At 31.5% G+C, this 22,960-nt stretch overlaps 4 protein-coding genes and 1 pseudogene across 4 annotated transcripts; 3 read left to right on the forward strand and 2 right to left on the reverse strand.

The window, feature by feature from the left end:
- On the reverse strand, positions 1-579 carry LOC113557649 (annotated as a pseudogene).
- A 1,575-nt stretch (positions 580-2,154) lies between these two features.
- LOC113557650 (protein ALP1-like) lies at positions 2,155-3,221 on the forward strand. The gene is made up of 2 exons (XM_026963215.1): positions 2,155-2,162; positions 2,288-3,221. Exons 1-2 carry the CDS (start codon positions 2,155-2,157, stop codon positions 3,219-3,221), a joined length of 942 nt encoding a protein of 313 aa, XP_026819016.1.
- A 6,708-nt stretch (positions 3,222-9,929) lies between these two features.
- On the forward strand, positions 9,930-10,331 carry LOC113557651. Its single transcript, XM_026963216.1, has one exon. The coding sequence runs from the start codon at positions 9,930-9,932 to the stop codon at positions 10,329-10,331; it is 402 nt and encodes a 133-aa protein (XP_026819017.1).
- Positions 10,332-11,339: 1,008 nt separating this feature from the next.
- LOC113558980 lies at positions 11,340-19,989 on the reverse strand. Its single transcript, XM_026964575.1, has 3 exons — positions 19,860-19,989; positions 11,570-11,875; positions 11,340-11,512 (listed from the first exon to the last, which is right to left on the reverse strand). The coding sequence occupies exons 1-3, from the start codon at positions 19,987-19,989 to the stop codon at positions 11,340-11,342; spliced, it is 609 nt and encodes a 202-aa protein (XP_026820376.1).
- Positions 19,990-20,376: 387 nt separating this feature from the next.
- Positions 20,377-20,991, forward strand: LOC113557652. Its single transcript, XM_026963217.1, has 2 exons — positions 20,377-20,781; positions 20,965-20,991. Exons 1-2 carry the CDS (start codon positions 20,377-20,379, stop codon positions 20,989-20,991), a joined length of 432 nt encoding a protein of 143 aa, XP_026819018.1.
- The last annotated feature ends 1,969 nt before the right edge of the window (positions 20,992-22,960 follow it).

Raw genomic sequence — 22,960 nt, forward strand, 5'->3', positions numbered from 1 at the left:
CTACAGTACAAAATCTAATCTACATTTATTTTTAAAAGCAAAATTGTTAATGATCGTTTCACTTTTTTTATATAAATTTAAATCTCTATGTACAATTAAAAGACATGAATCATTTAATCTTCCTGACTTATGGTAGTACGGAGCCATGTTTTCACTCGCTTCAAAGTAGAAAAACTTCTCTAAGCAGTAGCAGTACTAACAGGCAATATTGCTAATATTTTTAACAATGAAAAAATTATAGGGAACATATCTTTGAAACAAACTATTAGTGAAGGTATAGCAGTGCTTAGTATTTTTATTTCTGTTATTTTCTAAGTCATATTCTCCTAAAATTTAATCATACATATATTATAAGTTACATAAAACATTTTAATAAAAATATTTTACCAGCTAATACATCTTTGGTATAGTCATAATTTTTCCATAAGTAATTAAACTTCAGTTCGTGTTAAGTCGTCGTACAGTCCACACGTCAGGCCTAGCGCACACGATGCAACTGTTTTGGGACAAAAGTTGCAAATCAGTTTAGTTTACAACCAAATTGAAACCAGTACGAAACTGGTGTCCGCACACGGACATGACTGATTTTAGATCAGTTGGTGTAATCTATTCGAGCAGTGCAGTTGGTTTTTCGGTTTTTTGCTATGTCGAATTCGGATTCAGATGAAGAAGACATCATTGATTATTATCAATACCGCAAGCTACGAAGAATACAGAGAGAGCATTGGGTACATCCATGCATAAAAGAAAATGCGAACTTAAGGCTATTTGTAGCAGCACAGGAACTATCTCAGACGGATAGAAAGTTTATTGCATTCTACAGAATGTCGAAAGAAACTTATCAGGAATTAGCAAGGATGGTCGGCCCTTTCCTGGAGAAAATGAACACAAATATGAGGGAATGTGTGCCTGCCGGTGAACGAATATTGTTCACATTGCGGTAAGTTCATTTTTTATTTTTTTCTACAAAATATTTCAAATTATAAAATATACATTTTTTTTTTTAAATACAATTTATATATCTGAATTATGTAGATCCTGCGAAAAATCGTTGTAAAAATCTGTTGTTTGTGACACGTGAGACATTTGAGAAGAATTAGACGCTGATGGGATCATTGTTTGGAAAGTTGATACCTGTGGCTGGTACTGCAGTGGAGTTGATATATCGTCAATAATGTTAAAAACACGTCGTTTAAATAATTTGATTTGAGAATCATATAAATCTTCCAGTTCTGGTATTAGACTGAGTAGAAACATTTTGATACCCTGTTGTCTATCAATTTTTTGAGAGCTATTCTCTGCTTCATTTATCTGCAACCTTGCCCGTTTGGCATTAAAATATTCAGCTACAGAATGATCTGCGGTTGCTGCTGATGTTTTTTTTTTCAAAGTCAATTTTTTCCTGGCTTGAGTGGATGATGATAATTTTACTGGTTGATCAATTGTTTGTTGAAATGGTGTTCAATTCTCGGTTGAATTACTAAGTTGAAACGGTGAATGTACTGGAGAGTCAGGGAATGATGTTTGCGTAGGTACAAATGTTTGTGATAAATCCATTTGGGATGCACTATCCTCAAATATTTCTGTATCGTCTACAACTTCACCAGGTGAGTTAAGTGGTACTGGTGGCAAATTTCCGGTTGATGGAGGAGCGGATGTTTTTATAAACGGCAAACAAAAATGCATGGCGTCTTCCAAATAATATGCCTTTTTTTTTTGCTCCAGCTCCACTTGGAGGTGGTTTCATTTTACGCATGAAAACTGTACGTAGATTTCGCCACTTCTCTTTGCATTCGGCAGCTAAAATAAAAAAAAAAAAAATCGGAAACTCGCTGTGCTGTACAGTCACGATCATTTCAATCAAACAATTTTAACGAGCGTCTGAAGCTGTAATTTTTACAAAAATTCACACGTTTAAATAACGATTTACTACAAACATATACACTGACAATTCATCTTTTATAATATAAAATAATCCCAAAATCTATCCTATAATGCTTAACCTATAAATTCATCTCTTGTATCCTACCCAACTCCTGTATCCTGTACTTTTTTTTAATTTTTATTTTCGTAAAAATTTAAAATGTAGACACTCGTAAAAATGTTTGGTTTTTAGTTTTAGTTTCAAACTCCTAATCTTTTAAAAATTATACCATGTATAAGTGATGCCAAATATAATTTTCTATATGGACTACGATATAATATACTATATGATATGTAGAGAAAAAATAAATATTTATCATCGATAAAATTGTAGAACCTTGTATTAAAATTCGTATTATTACAGATATTTGACTACTGGTGGAACATTTGTTGCGCTTTCATTATATTTTGCCAGAGGTGAAAGCACAGTCAGAAAAATTATCAGGGAAACTACTGACATCATCTGGAATATACTGAAGGATATTTATATGCCTGTACCAACACAAGATCAATTTAAACACATTGCTGATCGTTTTGAGCTGCTATGGAACCTAGCCAACTGCATTGGTGCCTTGGACGGGAAGCACTTCCGAATTGAGAAATTTCCACACACAGGTTCTGAAAATTTCAAATATAAGCATTTCCACTCTACAGTACTTATGGCATGCTGTGACGCAGATGGCCTATTTACCATTATTGAACCAGGTTTTGCTGGACGTAACAGTGACGGAGGAATTTTTAAAGTATGTACAATGAACTACTGGATGACCCATGGAAGTTTTAACATCCCCCCACCCTCCTCATTACGACATGATGAAAGTAACACTCCATTTCCTTACTATTTTGTCGGAGATGCAGCGTTTCCACTGTCTCGAGACTTATTGAGACCCTATTCAAGTAGATCCCTCGATAATACGAAGAGAATATTTAATTATAGATTGAGTCGTGGAAGAAAATCTATTGAATGTGTGTTTGGTATGGCAGCAGAAAAGTTTGCGGTATTGAATGGGCCCATACGATGTCGTGATCCAACAACAGTGAATGATATAATAAAATCTGCCTGCATCCTTCACAATTTCGTACGGAAACGAAAAGGAATTGAGTACAGACCCCACGATACAGCACAAATGAACGAGACAACGGAAGTACCGACCAACATACGAGTACGAGATATGTCTATACACGAGGGTTCTTCAGCGACTACTTTGAGGAATTATTTGGCAAACTATTTCCTTTCCCCTCGTGCAAGTCTCCCTTGGCAGTGGAAATTCGCAGTACCGGAAGGGAATACAGAATAATTTTACAGTTATGACTTAATTTTTTAAAACGTTGTTAACATAATATGATTAAATGCGAGTATTTCACCAACATAAAAAATTATTTTTTTAACATCTCTAATTATGTAATATGTATATACAGTGGTCGGCGCTTAATGTAATCACTTTGATACGGGACATAATTGATAATATAATCCGATTGATAACACTAAACGAAAGTTGAAAAAAAATAAAACATATTTTAAATAAAAAAATAAAATAATGTAATGTTGCATCAAATTTAATACACACATAGTAAGTTATTAGCAATTATTATTATTTATAATTCATTATAATTGATTACTATTTAAATTAATCTAAGTATATGCAAAATTTAAAATTGTTTAAAAATAAAATAAAATGTAATTATATATTAATATTAATTTGTACCTACAAATTATATTAATTAATACTAATTTTATAATATTTTTTTATTGTATCGTTAACAGATTATTGATAAAATGTTCATATTTATAATGTTATTTAAAATTTGATGAGTGTTGTTGCACTCCACTTAATAATATTTATAGGGTCTCTCTCATTCAAAAAAAATTGTAAGGTTTTTTAGTACGTATCCGTTTGTGGCTAAAGCTCAATTTCTTCAAGTTTATATGTTTGTAATAAAGCATGTAAAACATCTTCTTCGGTAAAATTTGATGTAGTAGGTATATTTTCATCAATTTTTATACCAATTTTTAAAAACAAAGTCTATTTCTTCATATTCTTCTTCTTCCTCCTACTCGATACTTACTGCAAAACCTCCATGTTTAAAACAATATCTCGTACATAATGTTGATTTTATGACCTCAAACTGATAACATTATGCGGCGTATTGATTATAATAACCGACATAATTTACACGTATAAGTATACATCCGGCTCATACTTATAGACAATCAATGATTGATAACATTAACCGTGATTACAATAAGCGGCGACTACTGTACAATATATATACCACAATGCAATCTTGTAACTATATAGGTAATATTTTAATGCAAATTTTCTCTACGTTTACAAAATACAAATACAATACATTTTAAATAGTAATAAATTACTGAAGTTTTCATACCTGGCATATTAACTTGAGAAGCCACATCTTGCCATGCTTTTTCCGTCAAATCTTTCCTGGAATACGCAGGAAGTTTATAGTTATAGAGCTCTTCATGCTTCTCTACCTCATTGACGAGCTTTAAGTTAAGTTCCTGGTCACCCATATTCAGAAATCGCAAAAAAACAAACTGAATATAATATTATAATAGAACGAATACGAATACTGCACGTGGTTAATTATAAATATAAACAAAAAAAAAATAAAATAAACAACTGCAACGCAACTGCAACCGCGGGAAACGGTTGTGTACAACCGATTTTAAACTGATTGTAAACTAATTTTAGTTTTATCGCCTCGTGTTCGGACGCCACAGCTATACGATGCCAAGGTCACAAAACAGTTGCGCGTGCAACTGATTTGCAACTTTTGTCCCAAAACAGTTGCATCGTGTGCGCTAGGCCTTAATTGCCTCTCGTTCCGCTTTATCTGCTCCCGATAGCGTGTGCATTGTTCGCTGTGTCCAGCTCGTCGCGGTATTCGTACCGTTGTTAATGTATAAATTATTTAAACATTACCCAAGGTCAACCCATAATTTTCACCATAGGGAAGTTTCTTATAAAACCATTTAAAATTAAATCGTCTTCCGTCATCCGCCAATGGAAAAGTTTATTGATCAATATTGTCTATTAATTTTAGGCCATTTTCTATTATATGAAGTCTAACTGTATCTGTAATTATTGGCCATTTTACTGGATCGGTAAGGTCAATAGTACTTTGAGATATACTTGTTTTGTTTATATCGATATCACTTAACATATTTTCATATTGAATTTCTGGAATTTCAGGGCTAATAAGATTTGTATTAAAATTTAATAAAGATTGGTCGTTTTGTTCTGCTTCAGTAATATTATTTTTATTTTCGTTTTCGTTTCCTTTTAGTTCATTATTTACAGAAAGTGTTAGGTATTTATGTGAGAATGATCTAGAATGTTCGTGACTATGGTTACGCGGCCGGCCCATGTCCATGCGATAACGCGTGTCGATCGTGTATCGGTAGTTCACGAATATTCTAGAGTCGTCATATACCTATATATATATCACTGCGCGACAATGGTCGGCGATTAGCATATCAAGATGCGGTCCGTGTGACGTGTTCGTCCTTTCATCAAGATTATGTTTTATGTCAAAATAAAGTAATGCGAATATACCTAATGCGTATGTTTATTTTTTTTCTCTTTATTTTTGATCGCTTGCGGTCTACGTAAGTACCCCAACAAAAGGGTAAATTAAATTAACCAATTTTTCATATTTACTAAAAGTATACAATCGTTTTTTTTTTCTTTTCTTAATTTACAAAACTTATGTTCAGATTTTTTCGTAGACATTCTATAAATTTATATAAATTAAAAACAAATATTACCTATTCAACTGAAATACCAATTTATATGCAATAACAAAATATATTATGCCTATAATTACGCAAAGACGCGTTCTCGATTTATAATCATATTATGTATTAGATAATATTTTAATATTAGATATTATATATGTCATGTGGAAATTTAATTGAATTATAAAGAGAAAAATTAATTATTTAAGTATTTAAATAAAAACGCGAAAAATAACAACTTACGATTATTTTTTGTACAGTGTACAGACAAAATAGTGATATGTAAAACCAATAAAATTAAAGACTAGAAAATATAAATTCTGTACTTACTCTTAATACTTATAATTTGTAATAAAAAAAAAAAAATATTTATATCTGTTGATTGTATATGTATATTTATATAGTATTGCGTTATGCACACTGTTGAGTGATAACTGAGTAGTGAGTACCGATATACAATATAGTGACGTTTAAAGTTTGACAAAAATATTCGGTATTGGGAATACGATATTTAATATTAATTTACAAATTTAACAATAATATAATAACAAGTTTTTATACGGGCAACTATAGTTGTGTACCTGAGGTGCACACGAGTATTACTATAATTGTTATTATTGCCTTCATATCAATTATTATTGTTGTGTTTTCCACGAATATAATAAAACCAAAAATATCGTAATCTGTGAAAGTAATAAAAATACCCATATAGGTAACTTCTAAAATCGTGTTTTCACTTAATTAAATACTTAATGACTATATGAGTGAAATAATACATTTTAATAATTTTAATATTAATATTATTTAAAATATTGTAATTTTTAATATTTATATAATATAAAAATTGCGCCCCCAGCGCGATCATTTAAAACTGCGCCCTTGGCCATCGCCCAACTTGCCAATGCCTAGATACGGCACTGTCTAAATGTTTCTGTGAAGACTTTGTTTTTTTAGTTCCACCTACTCGTATGTATTCAGACCCTGGATACCCATAATTGGGAGGAGAAATCCAATGATTTCTAAAAATTGAATATTTTATGTAGAGATCCAAATTAAGTTTATCAACAAAATTTCCAATGTCCATACAGCCTATATAATTCTTTATTGCAACAGGTTTTGTCTGATTTCATGTCAAATTCTGTAACAGTTAAATAAATAAAATAAGTTATTACAAGTGAAAATTATAATATTGATATTTCAAAATTTCCTTCTTAAAAATAGATACCAAATACAAATTTTTAAATGTAAAATATTTGTATCACCATATTACTATACAAATTAAACAATAAAATACTATTTTCAAAAAATGATAAGTTTTTTTCCCAAATAACATTCAACATAATAATAAATGTTATATATTAATAATCATTATAACTGAAAATATTAAGATATTACATATATTATGGAAATACATGATAATAATTCATATTTGAAAATGTCAATAAATAATAATTATATAATATAATGATATTATATACAATATAAATACATACATTGACTTTAATTGAAGTGGTTATTGGTACAGTTTCTCTGATTTCTCGGTCATAAATTGCATTATTAGTATTATGAGGTACATAAAATATAAAATACTTTCAATAAGTAAATTTAATTGAAAATTATGTTATTCATAATATTTTAAATAAATAAATGTAGATACTTACATTAATTTCAGGTCTGAAGGTGTAATTGTTAAGTTTTTATTTCACCATGGTAATAAAATCCATAGTTAAAAAGTTAATTCATTAAAAAGTAAAAACACAAAATTCCAATAGGGTTTTAATATTTAATGAAACGCGTTCACACTGTTCACAGTGACACGGTCCCGAAAAAAATTACCCGATAAGCCGATAAAATGTTTTTCGTCGAATCTCGAACACAACGAAATAAGTTCTAAAAATAGAACTATATTATAACTTTATTATCTGTTTAAGTAACGGCAATAACGTCAATAACATTTCCACTCCCCAGTGGCTTCCAAAATAGATATTATGTAATCAATTAAAATGCGTTATTACCAGAATTTAAAATATTTATATTTTAGATTAGTAAAAAGACAGTTGTAATGGTCTGGTCTGGGGGGGGCGAGGACTCTAGGCCCCCCTGGATCCGCCACTGTTCTGTGCACTAAACTGAATATCGTATAAGTATACATTTTAAATAATTGATTCTGAATTATTATTTTTTTTGTTTTTTAACACAGAATGTTGAATTCTGATATTAGGTAAATGTTAATGTAAGTATTATAATGTAAATAATGTATTTTTTTATATGCAGCTCCATACATTCATTATCAAATGCATTTCCTGGTAAAGAATGTGGAGTGACTGATTTCACTGGCGAATTTGTAGTAGCTGCTTTTATTGGGGAAGATATTATTGCTAATATTGAAAATGTTTGATACCAAACTCCTCAGATATGGCTGGACTGATTTTCATTAAATTTTGTGTGTATATTAAGTATGCCTCAGAGAGTGATGTTAACTATTTTTCATACCCCTAGGTGTAGAGGGTGGTTCACCAGAAATATTTAAAAAATAAATAATAATAATAATAATAATAATCATGCGTTGCCACAGCTACTGTAATATTTTTTTTTATGTGTGTATTTTATCGGCGTGTAGATATGAATTGTTCTGAGTCGTAAGACACCGACTAGCTAAATTATATTACCTCTTTATTATGTTTAAAAGCTGTGCGATTATTTAATCGATTATTCGAATAATAAATTATTTTTAACAAATGATACATCATCGGTTATTCGATTGAAAAAATTTTACTCTTAGACGGGCCAGTTATGTAAAATTAATATCAACGATGAACTTATCCATAAACAAATATACAAATTCCCAACTTGCGATAATTATTATGGGTTATCATTAAAGCTATAGATATCGTTAAAAAGTAATAAATTAAACCTAAAATTAACAAAAAATCTGTTATACTTTATTTTATTTTTATTATCAGGAGCACCAACACCAAATATCCTGAATAGGAGAACATGCAAGTATATGGGAACATATTGTCTCCATGTACCTCCTAAACATTTTATTTATTATTGTTGTTAATATCCATTTCACTACACTGATATGGGAAAGCTAATTTATTTATTTTTAGTAATTATAGTTAACCATACGAATTCATATATATTTCTTTTGAGGATATTAATCAAACCTGTATTATAGGATTTGTTACACAAAAAACACACGCAACACCATTCAAATTAGAAACAAATCAGAACAAAAAATTTTGAATGAACAGTGAACACATGGAAATGTATCAAAAATCAATACAGTACAATACATATAAATATGAAAAAAATAACAGATTCTAAAATGTCGGAAATAACGATGTTAGAATTGTACTAAACATATATATCCTAAAACATTCATTGAGTCACTTGGTGGGAAAACGCACGATATATTACCAGCACAAATAAAAGAATGTATAATACAGAGTACGGCGTAATGGACTCCCATATTTCAAATAATCATTAGCGCGTAATTAAACTGATTAGATTAAAGTGGTTTATTTCGCTAGATTAGATTATTAATAAGGTTTTTAGTCGTCACCAAGCCGTGGCCTGGTGAACAACGTGGTTTCGTTATTGAGGCAATTTTCAAAAACGCTGAATGTGTGATTGCGACACAGAAAGCATTTCGCACTCGGTTCAGTTTGAATCCAAACGAAAGTGTCCCTGATCGGAAAACGATTTTGAATTGGGTACAAAATTTAAGAGCAACGGGATCTGCAATGCCTAAAAAACCGGTTGGACGTCCCAAGTCCGTGAGAACACCGGAAAACATTGCCGCAGTAAGAACATCGATAGAGCAGTCTCCGTCGCGTTCTGCTCGGAAACATGCCTCTGCTCTCGGGATATCGGATCGGACGGTAAGGCGAATTTTGCACTGTGATCTTAAATTACACCCATTTAAGATTATGGTAACTCAGGAATTAAGTCCAACAGATTGGGGAAAACGAAAAGATTGCTGTAATGAAATCCTTACAGTTGTGCCTCCCAACGGTATTGTGTGGAGTAGCGACAAAGCACATTTCCACATTTCTGGCACAGTGAACAAACAAAATTTTCGTTATTGGGCTGCTGAAAACCCTCTAAAAATACACCAACGACCTCTTCATAGTCCTAAAGTAACAGTTTGGTGTGCTTTGTCCTCGGTAGGCATCGTGGGGCCTTATTTTTTTGAAGGGGTGGTGTTACAGTTACTGTGACTTCCAACCGGTACTGCGAGATGTTGGAGAACTTTTTACGCCCGAAAATCGAAGAGAACGAAAATAATGATGTCTTCTGGTTTCAACAGGACGGGGCCACAGCTCATACAGCCCGTTGTTCTCGTGCTGTATTGCAAAAAATGTTTCCTGGTCGCTTGATCTCCTTAAGGGAAAACATTACATGGCCTCCTCGCTCCCCTGATTTGAGCCTATGTGATTATTTCTTATGGGGATACCTCAAAGCTGAAGTTTTCAAACATCGACCAAGAACCATTGAAGAACTAAAAGAGGCCATCCGTCAAGAAATCTCCGCGATTCCACTCGATATGCTGGCGAAAGTGATGGAAAACTTTCGAGAACGGCTCCATATGTGCGTTGCTCGTCAAGGCAATCATTTAGACGATATAATTTTTAAAAAATAATTTAAAAAAAACCTTATATAATTTAGTTTTTAAAAATAAAAATTTTTTTTTCTTTATCTTGTATCGTTTTTTTTTAATTCACTTCGGAAATGTGGGAGTCCATTATGCCGCACCCTGTATTTTATGTTTTAATTAAAAATGTTTATTACAAAATATTTTGTTTTACAGAAAGGACTTAATAATTTTTCTATAATCCCAAGTGGTAGGGGCCGTTCAATAAACCGCCCTAAAACCTTGCTGTTTCTTGGACCAGCAGCATATATTAATCACGACTGCTTACTAAATGTAATGCTCCAAGCTATAAGTTCGAAACTTAATAAACCAGGGGATGAAATAACAGTATATTATGTGTGTGATTGTTTTGGTGATGATAATGTTGAATGTCAATGTAATACATGCCAGACCCAACAAGAAGAGTTCTTCGCTGTTAACACGTTCACAAAGCCTTTTCCGATAGTTGTCGATAACTCTTAGTGTCATTTCTGATGTAATGATGGCCAATGACTGGTGATTGTCTTCTTAAGTACTTACAGGGATGCGGAGCGATGATTATATACTGCGCTTTTAAATATCCCCAAAGAATGCAATCACAGGGTGATCATGTTAAAAAATTTAATTTTTTTTTTAAATCACCTTTTTTAATTTCATTTTTTTTTTGGTTTTTTCTCATTACATCTACTAAGAATACCTCTATCCATCGATACGGGAGGTATTTTTGCCGAACCCTATATATTCAACGTCTCTTACATCGATGAATGTACTTTTGTTATACAACTGTTTTTTTTTACTAAAGATACGTTATTATTTGAGGCAACATAATAATATCTGTTCCAACGAACAATATAAGTTACTAGTTATGTATATATACCACTTCCAATGAACCGTATTCAGTTATTTGCTTATTCTGAACATTTTTTTTTTTTTATATATGCCAGCCCATCTTGTTAAATTATATTTTAGCATTTGAAATTTAAAGTTAAGTAAACACTGATAATTATAATCAGTGCTCTATGATCGTACACAAGCACATAATGAGAATACTAATATGATAATAAGTCCAAATCCGAAAATAAACGCAGTGCTTTCATAGACATAAGGCACCAGCCTCGAGAATGGAAGATCTATGATATTATATTTTCCCTTGGATCTTGCGAGGTATTGATTGTTATTGTTCGTCCTACCTGTATTATTATTTTTTATTATATAATATATGATTATCCTTTAAGGTATGAACGTACCTTTCTGGTCAGACCCAGTTGATGTATTGTTTTCTGATTGCATATTGTTCGTTGATTTCGCCGGTACCGTTAATAACGAATGGTCTTTTTGTTGATGATTATCACAAAACGGTAATAAAGGTAAAAGCCATTGTAAATAGCATAAGGGTACCAACCACGAATAGTTTTCTATTTTTCTCATCTGTCCTTCAGAATGACCAACAGTAACGTGATAGTGCTTCTCTTTTCCATTTTCGTTAAGACCACCGGATAATCGTCGATTCCCCACGAAATAAACTAATGTGTTGTCCGGCTGTAGATGTGTATCTGTAAACGAAATACCTACAATATTTAACTAAATATATATTTTTTTTTTCAAGGTATGTACAGATTAAAAATGTTATGAGTTGTTACACCATATTATATACTTTACAGAAACTGATATATTTTTTCAGCTTTTGTAGGTACCTATTGTAATGGAACACCGTTACATCTCAACATTATAATGATAGTGTCGCCCTCTATAGTCCAAAAACTCGGGCAACTACCTATCAGAATACGCGGGCGAACAACCTCGTTAAAAATCATGAAGGACATCTAATAAAATCAAGTTAAGACATTAAACTAATTAATATACATCCAATAGAATAACCCCGCTCACATCAATGAATACACACAACAATCAAATCTCCGACACTTTCATAAATAAAAGCCGATAGTCTAAACGTTAAAACCTTCGTAATGCAGCTTAACGAGAGCCGATCGCCGGAAAGTATAGAAATACAGATCGATACGATCTTGCAAACCAGTAAACCATCACAGTCTTTCTAGACTTAGAAGCTAGTGACACGGTGTATGTAAGTAATACGACGCTTCCACTGATTTTAACGTGTATCCAGCTTATTGTTATTCTTTTTTACAGTTTGATTAACCCTTTCGTGCAAGGTGATGCCATATGGCATCACGATGTTTATAATTTTTTTATTTTTTTCTAATTGACCAATGATTCCATAAGACATCATTTATCATTGAATATTTTCTTGTCTTTCATATGGTGACACTGCCTTGTGGTTATCATATTTGTGATTACCAGTATTATCAAATTTCCAAAAAAAAAATTATTATTTTATTAAAATTTAGTGTTAATTACAATAAGATAGATATTGAAATTGTGTAAGTATTAGTTTTTATACAATTGCTATGACAATGCGTGATTCCATATGGCATCATTAGGACTATGTGTGACTTGAATTAACTATAATAAATTATATTGTTGTTTAGGACATTTATTCGCACTATGAATTTAAATGAAATTCAAATTGAAGAACTGTTGCAAGGAAATTTATCTGATATTGAAGAATTTAATGTTTTTGATGAAGAACCAGAAGAATATAATTTAGAACAATGCATAGCTGATATGAATGAATTTGTTGATGATAACAATGCTCACTTAGATGATTTGGTATGTAATAAATACATTTTTATTCAAAGAAGTTTACTTTACTAATAATATACTACAATTATTAGGAAAGAGAACAGTGTATTATAAGAGGTGATATATCACTGACCAAAGATTTGGAAAATAATAATTCTTATGATAATGCTGATGTAATAGAAGATAATTTTGAAGACTTCTCTGAAAAGAACTTAGATCTTAATTTGCCACCTAATTGGGTAAGAAGTTCTTGAGAAAACCAACCGTACCCATGTAATGTTATTTTATCAGATCCTCCAATTTCACCTTACACACCATTACAATATTTTAAACAAATTTTTGATACAAATATAATTCAAAACATAGTCTACCAAACAAATTTGTATTCAGTACAAAAAAATGGTACTAGTATAAACACAAATACCAATGAAATTGAAATATTTTTGGGAATTCATATGGTTATGTCTATTGTGAATATGCCAACTATGAGAATGTATTGGGCAAATAACTCAAAATATCCAGCTATTTCTGATGCCATGGCACGCAATCGATTTGAAAATTTACGTGCTAATATTCATTTCAATGATAATACTTACTGTTTACCCAATAACCACCCTAACCATGACAAATTCTTTAAAATAAGACCATACATTGATGCTATACAAAACAATTTTAAAATGATTGCACCCGAAGAATTCACTGCAATAGATGAAATAATAATACCATTCAAAGGCAGAAGTGTAATGAAACAATACAACAAATCAAAACCCCATAAATGGGGAATTAAGATGTTTGCAATGGCTTCTAAGTCAGGTATCATTCATGACTTTGAGATTTATGTGGGAAAATTAACAATAAAATCTTCTACTAAAATGGGTCTGAGTGGTGATATTGTAATTCGATTGTCTGATATTTTACCAAAACATAAAAATTATAAACTAAGTTTTGATAATTGGTTTACATCTTATAATTGAATATTACATTTAAACAGTTTAGGCATTTTATCTGTTGGCACTGTTCGATCAAATAGAATAGCAGGATGCCAATTTGAAAATGACAAAGATCTCAAAAAAGCAGGAAGAGGGACATATGATACAAAAATTGATACATCTCATGGTATTATAGGCTGTAAGTGGTATGATAATAAAAGTGTATACTTGATATCAAATTTCATTGGTACAGAACCTACAGATCCTGTATTACGTTGGTCAGCATCAGATAAGGCACAAATTCCTGTAACAAGGCCAGCAATGGTAAGAGAGTATAACTCATTTATGGGGGGAATAGATTTACACGATATGTTTGTAGAGATTTACCGTACAGACATAAAATGTAAAAGATATTATATGAGAATTGTTTTTCACATAATGGATATGTGTATTGTAAATAGTTGGTTGATGTATAAGCGCCACTGCAAGCAATTAAATATCCCAAAATATAATTCTTTATTAATTTTTAAAACTGAAATTGCACAAGAATTACTTAGCTCTGGAAAAGGCAAATTAAAAAGAGCTAAGCTTAATCTTCAGACCCCACCATCTCGAAGAAAATATACTAATACACCAGTTTCAGATGTAAGGTTTGATAAATATGAACACTGGCCGGAATATATACAAAACAAAAAAAGATGCAAGTACTGTCCATCAAATCCATATTCCAGAACTCAATGTGCCAAATGTAAAGTAGCTTTATGTTACAACAGTAACCGGAATTGTTTTAGACATTATCATGAAAAATAGTTTATTTTTCACTTAGTTTTATTATTATTATGTTTTATTACAATTAACTATTGTGATACAGAAAAAAGTTATGTTTTGTTTTGTTTTTAATTATTATATTAAAAATGATGTATAAGGTTATACAATATGTTATATAGAAAAAATGTATTTTGTTTTGTTTTTAATTATTATATTAATTTGTTAACTATGTTTTACTTAACTCATGTTCCTTTATAATGAACAATTAATGTGTTGTTCATCTACATAATAAAATAAAGTATTAAACAATTAAGTGGTCATTTCTAATGGTTTTTGAAAATGTAAAAAATTAAATCCTCATACCCCCAATGATGCCATATGGAGCCATAGCTGGAAAAATCAGAGTTTTCAAGAAAATTTAAGAAAAAAAATTTTGAAATTCAAATTATTTGAATTAATGGGCATGAAAGGGTTAAATCATATACTCCGTTATCGTTTATTATTTTCGTGAACGCAGTCGTAGCTCGTTGCAATACAGGAATCACTAAAATATTGCGAATCATAATATAGTGTTTACGTCGTTTGTTTCTATTATTTACACAATTCCTATATTCAAAATACTTAACGTTCCAGCAACGTCCTCGTACGTTGCAATACGGTAATTAAATCGTTCTCAAGTATAGGTGACAGTGTCGGTCCCTTCAAGTTAGGCTAGGTTCACATGAGAGGCGTTTACAATTACTATTAATAGCTGTTAACTGTACACATGGTAACGCGCGTTGGATGGCGACGCGCGTTTGAACATTGTACAAGTTTGCATTGACGTGTTCAGTTGCAACGCGTTTTTCAAGGCGTTACGTCGTTTTTCGTCTACTCGTACAATGGAAGAATTCAATACTGAATTTTTCATCGATGAAATCGAAAAAAGGCCCTCGATCTGGGACATGACCAGTCGTGATTATTCAAATAAAATAATAAAAAGAAATGCCTGGGAAGAAATAGTACTCATTTTTTCTGAAGAAGGTTGTACAGAGGAAAAAAAGAAAGTTCTTGGTATGTATTACTTTATTTTAATTACTTATTTTTTATTACTTTATTACTTTAACTCATAAACAAATGCATATTTTAATAATGAATACAATTTAATGTACATTATAATATTATGTTCTTATTAATATTTTACATTAAAAACTAAAAATATTACATTATTTTTTAATACTACATTTTTACAATTTATATCATGCGGTTTTGCCATTCTATACTTCCTTCGTTATTAAAATAATTCATAAATTTAACTCTAACATTTTCTGCTACTCGTATAGCACGTCCAGTAGTAGAACTTGTTAAATTTGATAGGGGTGCTGTAAATAACGTTTCTTCATAACTATTTCCATCTCTTATTCTGACGTAGTTGTGAAGTACGCAAATAGCTTTAACAATATCTTGTGCAAACTCAATATTCACATCTAATAGTCTATGCAATATACGCCATTTATTGCTCATAATGCCAAAGGTACATTCTATATATCGTCGTGCTAAAGTATGCCGGTAATTATACATTTTTTTTTCGTGAGATAATAATTTTCCACCAAATGGTCTCATCAAGTTTTCTTGCATACCAAACGCTTCATCAGCAACTATGACGTATGGCAATTTGATTTCATCGTTGTCTATAATAGGTCTTGGTTCAGGAATATTCAAAGTTTTTTCAATGAGCTTAGTATACAAAGATGATTCTTTAAAAATCCCAGAATCGCTATTCTTTCCGTATGCCCCAATATCCACCCAAATAAAACAATAATTAGAGTCACACAATGCTATTAATACTAGCGAAAAAAAATGTTTATAGTTATAATAAAGTGACCCTGAATTTTGAGGGTGTATCAAACGTATATGTTTGCCATCAAGTGCCCCAATGCAATTAGGGAACTTGGCATTTTGTTCAAATCCTTTGGAAATGTCTAACCATTTTTCCTAACGGAAATCCCTACGGTTGATAAAATTCACAAAGCTGTGTCTGATGATAAAGATTTGCCAACCGTATCGCGTACTAGTATGTTTAAATTATTGAAAGAATTAAAATTCCGTTACGTTAAGAGAGGTCGTAACAGTGCTCTAACAGAAAAAACCGAGTTAATACTTTGGCGAAGAAGGTACTTGAGATCAATACGGAACTATCGTGAAGAGGGTCGCCATGTGTATTATTTAGACGAAACCTGGGTGAATGCTGGTGACTGTCCAAATTATGAATGGCGTGATACAACAATAACATCCCACCGTGACGCATTCCTAAAGGGAATGTCGACCGGTTCCGTGAATCCGTCTGGCAAAGGCAAGCGTCTAATTGTTCTTCATATAGGGTCCGAAGATGGTTTTGTTGACAATGGATTATTGTGTTTTGAATCCAAGAAGAACTCCCGCGATTACCACGACGAGATGAACGGGTAAACATTTTGCGAGTGGATGGAAAATATTCTACCTCGTCTAAAGGACAACTGCGTTATTGTTATGGACAATGCGTCGTATCATTCAGTTAAGTTGGACAAAGCACCGACTGCGTCAACGAAGAAGGCCGATATTATACAGTGGTTGGAGAATAAAGGGGAAGTGGTGGATAGGACTATGATAATACGAGAACTTTTAGACATCGTAAAAAAAATTAAGCCTCAACATGAGAAATTTGTTATTGATGAAATCGCCAATGCACAAAATAAAACAATTTTACGTCTGCCGCCTTATCATTGCGAGCTTAATCCGATCGAACTTGCTTGGTCATCGATCAAGAATCACGTAAGAATGAACAACACTACATTTAAACTACCTGATGTCAAAAAACTTTTAATAGAAGGCATAGAAAGAGTAGATGCAGATATGTGGAAGAACTTTATAAGACACACGATAACGGAAGAAAATAGGTTTTGGGAAATAGATGACATTATGGACGAGGTGTTTGAAGCGGAGAGACAAAATTTAACTTTAACTATTACTGGAGATACGTCATCTGATTCAGAGTCTGATATGGATTGAACTATTCTTATAATTTGTAAATATATTTGTTTTTAATTACTGTTTTTTTAATATGACCATTTTTTTAAATTTATTGTAATTATTTGTATATTTAATAAAGTAAAAATAAAACATTTTATATTACGTATATTATAACCGTAAGTGTTTTATTACGTGTTATTTTTAATTAAATATCTTTACAACATACCTAACATTATTTATATATGATACGACTTAATAATAATAAAATGTATACAGTAAGTATTTTATTTTGGTTCAGTAATAGACTGTTGCGATCGTATTGAATTTATTACAGATGCCGTGTATACCGTATTAAAATATAATATTATCGATATAATTCTGTATGCACGGCGGCAGCTGACTACTATGACGAGCACCGTCGACAGCCGAACACCACTGACCAATCACAGACCACCTGTCTCCGACGTGGGGGGTCTGAACGTTCCCGCGGCTCAGTATGCATGCGCGCAAGTGGTCAACTTACGGCGAATAGAGTTTAGGATTAACATTACAAAAAAATTGGAAAAGCTTACGAGACAATTATGTAAGAGAAGCCAAAAAATGTAAAATGGTGAAATCAGGTTCAGGAAGATCGAACAAATGTACTTACTTACATTTTGAAAGATTACGGTTTCTGCAAAGGTCAGTAGAAAATCATGTAACCAAAAGCAGTTTTTCAACTGATGATGAAAATGTAAAAATAACTAAAAATTTTAACAACGTAAATGATGTAGATGACAATTTTAAAAGTCATAAAGAAGATTGTCGTAAAAACAAAAAAAAAATAAAATTACATCCAGCAGATGAACATTTCGCAAACATATTGGAAAAAAGTATGGCTCAACGATATGTTCCCGAAAAAAAAGATGAGGATTATGAAGATAAACTATTTTGTTTATCACTAATAAAAGAAATTAAAAAAGTTCCTGAAGACAAACGTCTCAAGCTTAAAATTGATATGTACAATTTAATTTTACAAAATCAGACTTCATCATCTGATGGATATCAACATGCTATGTATAGACAACAATATCGGCCAAGTAACTTTGGATATCCAAATTGTGGTTATAATTCTACGCCACAAAACACCACAACACAAGGGTTTCATTATGATCACAATTTTGCTGATAAAAGTAATCAACTAAATACTTCTGCACCTGCACCATCACCAACGCCAACAAATGTTAGTGAAACAGACAGTGCACAGTCTATACTTGATTTATTTGACTAAAATTTACTTATCAATAATTGTATTATATAATGTATGCAAAGGGTTCTTTAAAATATTATGTATTAAGATATAATAAATAAATATAATAAATATTCGTTAGTAAAAATGTTACACTTGTTATCTTATATTATGCTGTAATGTTATGTTCTTGTTATTAAAATAAATAAATTAACATACCTCAAAGTAATTATGAGCTTTTCTTCTGGTGAAATACAATATCTAATTGCATTTTCGTCAGACACAATTTCTTGTTTGATTTGCTCCAACAAGTCATCAAAAGATTTAATCGACATCCGGAAATAGTTAAAAAAATTTAGTTCATGATTTCTCAAACTTGGATACAACGTGATTGTACTTAGTCTGTTTTTTAAAATAGGATGAACCCAGTATTTCCTATTTCTCTGCCTACGACGCTGCATTCGTCTATATAAGATCCATAACATACAGCTTCTGCTACGTCCATCTTCGCCGGAATGAAAAACATGACTGACTATAGTTATATAGTATAACTATATACTATATACAACTATACTATACGCTCGCTTAACGCGTAAAATCTGTAATTCATGTGAACACTGACTAAAAACGCCTCTCATGTGAACCTAGCCTTATTCTGCGTATCACCATCAAAATGGACCCACAACTTAGCAGTCGCCGGACAGTTTTTATAATATTTATATTTATACTTATACAATGATATTTTATTTGTGAACTGGATCATTTATATGTTATTTTTTAATGTAAACCTATTCATGGTATATAATATATGATGTAAAAAAATAAACTGTACAATTTTGTTATTATATTGTATTAATATTAATAAAAAGATAAAACTTGTAAAACAGAAAACAATTACTGTTTACATTTTGTTACAGTATTATACTTATTTTATTATATAAAAGTATCATAGTGGACACTCACATGATTGTTGTTGTGATGACATAATGCTTGAAAAATAAAATGTGCCAACCATAATAATGATTATGTAAATAATTCCGCAGAACATGGCGAAGTTACACGGAACTAGTGGATACAACTTCATTTTAGCCATTTTAAATAAGTTAATAAAGTTTATTAATATAAACAATAATTATAAGATATAACAAAATCCGCTTGTTGTGTAACCATAGAAAACGTAAAAAATATAAAAAATTGATCCAACGTAACAATAAATTCCAGCAATTTATCGTAACGATCGAATTGTTTCGATTTATCGTTGTGTATAAATAGGACATAGTAACGATTTATTGGAATTGGAATTAGATCGGATGATTGATGCCGAGCGGCATCAATTTCTCCAAATCGTAACGATAAGTTGGAACATGTAAACATGTAGCAACAATTTATTGCTACAATTTGATTTAGTTTGCATTGGCCGTTCACGAAGGATAGTTCGTTCTTTCGTTGACAATTTTTTTTTATTTTTACTCAAATTATCATGGAAGAACAAACACCTCGTGACAAGCAAACACCTCGAGACTTCTTGAGAGAATTTATTGAGCTATATCAAAGTTTTCCTTGCTTGTGGCTTGTTAAAAGCAAAGAATACTCGGACAGAAATAAAAAAAGCCTTGCTTATGAAGAGATGGTTAAAAAGTACAAAGAGTTTGATTCTTTAGCAGACAGAAACACTGTTGTGAAAAAAATTAATGCGTTGCGTACGGTTTATAAGAAAGAACTATCAAAAATTAATAATTCGTTAAAATCTGGGGCTGGAGCGGATGAAATCTATAAACCTAGTTTGTGGTATTTCGACCTTCTGCATATTTTGAACGACCAGGACTCTGTAAGATCTACTAGGAACACAATGGATGACGAGGACGAAGAAACACAACAATATATTGTAAGTCAAATTATTTATAGTAAAATTAGCTTAATAATTAATAATAAATAATAATAATAATAATAATAATAATAATAATAATTAAATAATAATTAATAATAATAATTAAATAATAATTTTATCTAAATGTTATATAGTATAATATTATACTTTACTATGAATTAATGAATTAATGATAAATAGTGTTCAAATGAATTGTCTGTAATCTAGTAAAGTGAAAAAATCGCTATAAAACTAAATTCTTACAAGCAATATAATAAGCATTCTAATATAATTAACATATGATAAGCTTTTTTCAAGAACTATAAATTTCAAACGTTCAATGCACTTTTTTTCTTGCCAAGGAACAGACCCCTCACCTTTGAAATATGTACAGAATTTTTCTCTGATAATTTTTGCTCTTTCTAAAACTTGACCTCCTGAACGTCGTTCGAGGTTGTGTAATATATCGGGATTACACCTTGCACCTAGTTGAATAGTACCATCCATAGTATTTTCGTGATCAAAACATTCAAGAGAGGTGTAGGAAACTGATTTTTTGCGTAATAAATGTGCAAGGTACAGCATGCGAGAACTACTGATTCAATAGTTTCCACTTGTAAATTAATTGCAGTGTTAAAAATACGAAATCTTGATGTTAAAATTCCAAAACTGTTCTCAACCACTCGCCGTGCTCTCGATATTCGATAGTTACATATTCTTCTCTCATTATTAAGTGAATCTCGACTGTAAGGATTAATAAGATCAGGTCGCATCGCAAAAGCATCATCCCCCACAAAAACATATTCCAGGTCAAGATCGAAGCTTACTGGTTCAGGTGCAGGAATATCCAATTGATTATTTACAAGTCGTTCGTTCCTACGTCACAATATATAAATTCGCAGTGAGCGTTTGCAATAGCTATTAAGACTATACTATGTGTCTTTTTGTAGTTGTAGTATTGGGAACCACTATCCTTTGGTGGAATGATCTGGACATGTTTGCCATCAATCGCACCCAAACAATGAGGAAATTGCCACTTCTCTTCAAAATCTGAAGCGATTTTCATCCACTCATTTGCTGTTTTAGGACACTGGAATAAAAAAAGTTTCTTTAGATTCTGAGCAGAGCGATGTGTGTGTATGTCATTCAACCGTATCTTTTCTGATAGGAAAGTGAATCTAGTACTAGTTGGTACTTTGGGGGGTCAAAAATAAAAAAACTTTCAGTAGTTCCATAATATGCACGGATAAAAACAAAAAAAAAATTAAGGAAAACGGGAATTTTTACGCAAAATCAATTTTAGTTTTTGGTGTAACTCTAAAACAAATGATCGTAGTGTTATGGACGTCTCCACAACCGAGTTTGTTCGTTAGTAATAAATACGCGGTGTTTAAGTTATCACTAATACTTTATTAATATAATCAATTTTAAAAGAATTTAGTTACACAGAATAATTGTTAGACTTAAGAAAATAACAGAGGCTCTGCTCGATGGTCTGCCAGGACTACACTAAATATTACACAGACGACGAGACACGGTAGGGGCTCGCTCGGGCTCAAAACTGTCCACACAGCGAATTCCCTAAAACCGTGTCACTCTATCGGTTCACATGTTAATATGCTTACACACTATACTATATTATATTATATTATAACTATATCCTATTCTGGGTATAGCATACAGACAGGGGTTCACAACACCCGCCGGACTACATGAGACATGGGGGTCTAATGATCACCATGTTTCACTTCATCCGTGAGTTGTGATGCTCTGAAGTTTTAGAATTTTGTAAGGAAGTGTGTGGATTGCACATACTCTGCTACATTCTGGGGTTCTGCTATTTCCGGTCTGTAGAGTCGAGGTAGATTACACTTATATGTGATCAACATGTACAGAACTATTACTATTATTAAAATGACAATACAATAAACTATAATAAAATGATGATCTGGATTTACAAATATGTTGGTATCGTTGTACATTTTAGATAATTCTTTCAGTTTTTTAGCATCTTCAGCTAACTGATTAAAATTTTTAAAATATTTATTTGTATCTATTTGCTCGGGAACACGGCTGTTAATTATTTCTGGCATTTTTAATATTGCGTGCAGATTCGGATTTTCTGGGACGAAATCTCTATGAATTTCTGATGATAGGGTTCTTGATGGTGTTAAAATCAGATTTTCTGTATATATAA

The sequence above is a fragment of the Rhopalosiphum maidis genome, chromosome 3, assembly GCF_003676215.2.
Source record: "Rhopalosiphum maidis isolate BTI-1 chromosome 3, ASM367621v3, whole genome shotgun sequence".
In the NCBI taxonomy this organism is placed as follows: domain Eukaryota; kingdom Metazoa; phylum Arthropoda; class Insecta; order Hemiptera; family Aphididae; genus Rhopalosiphum; species Rhopalosiphum maidis.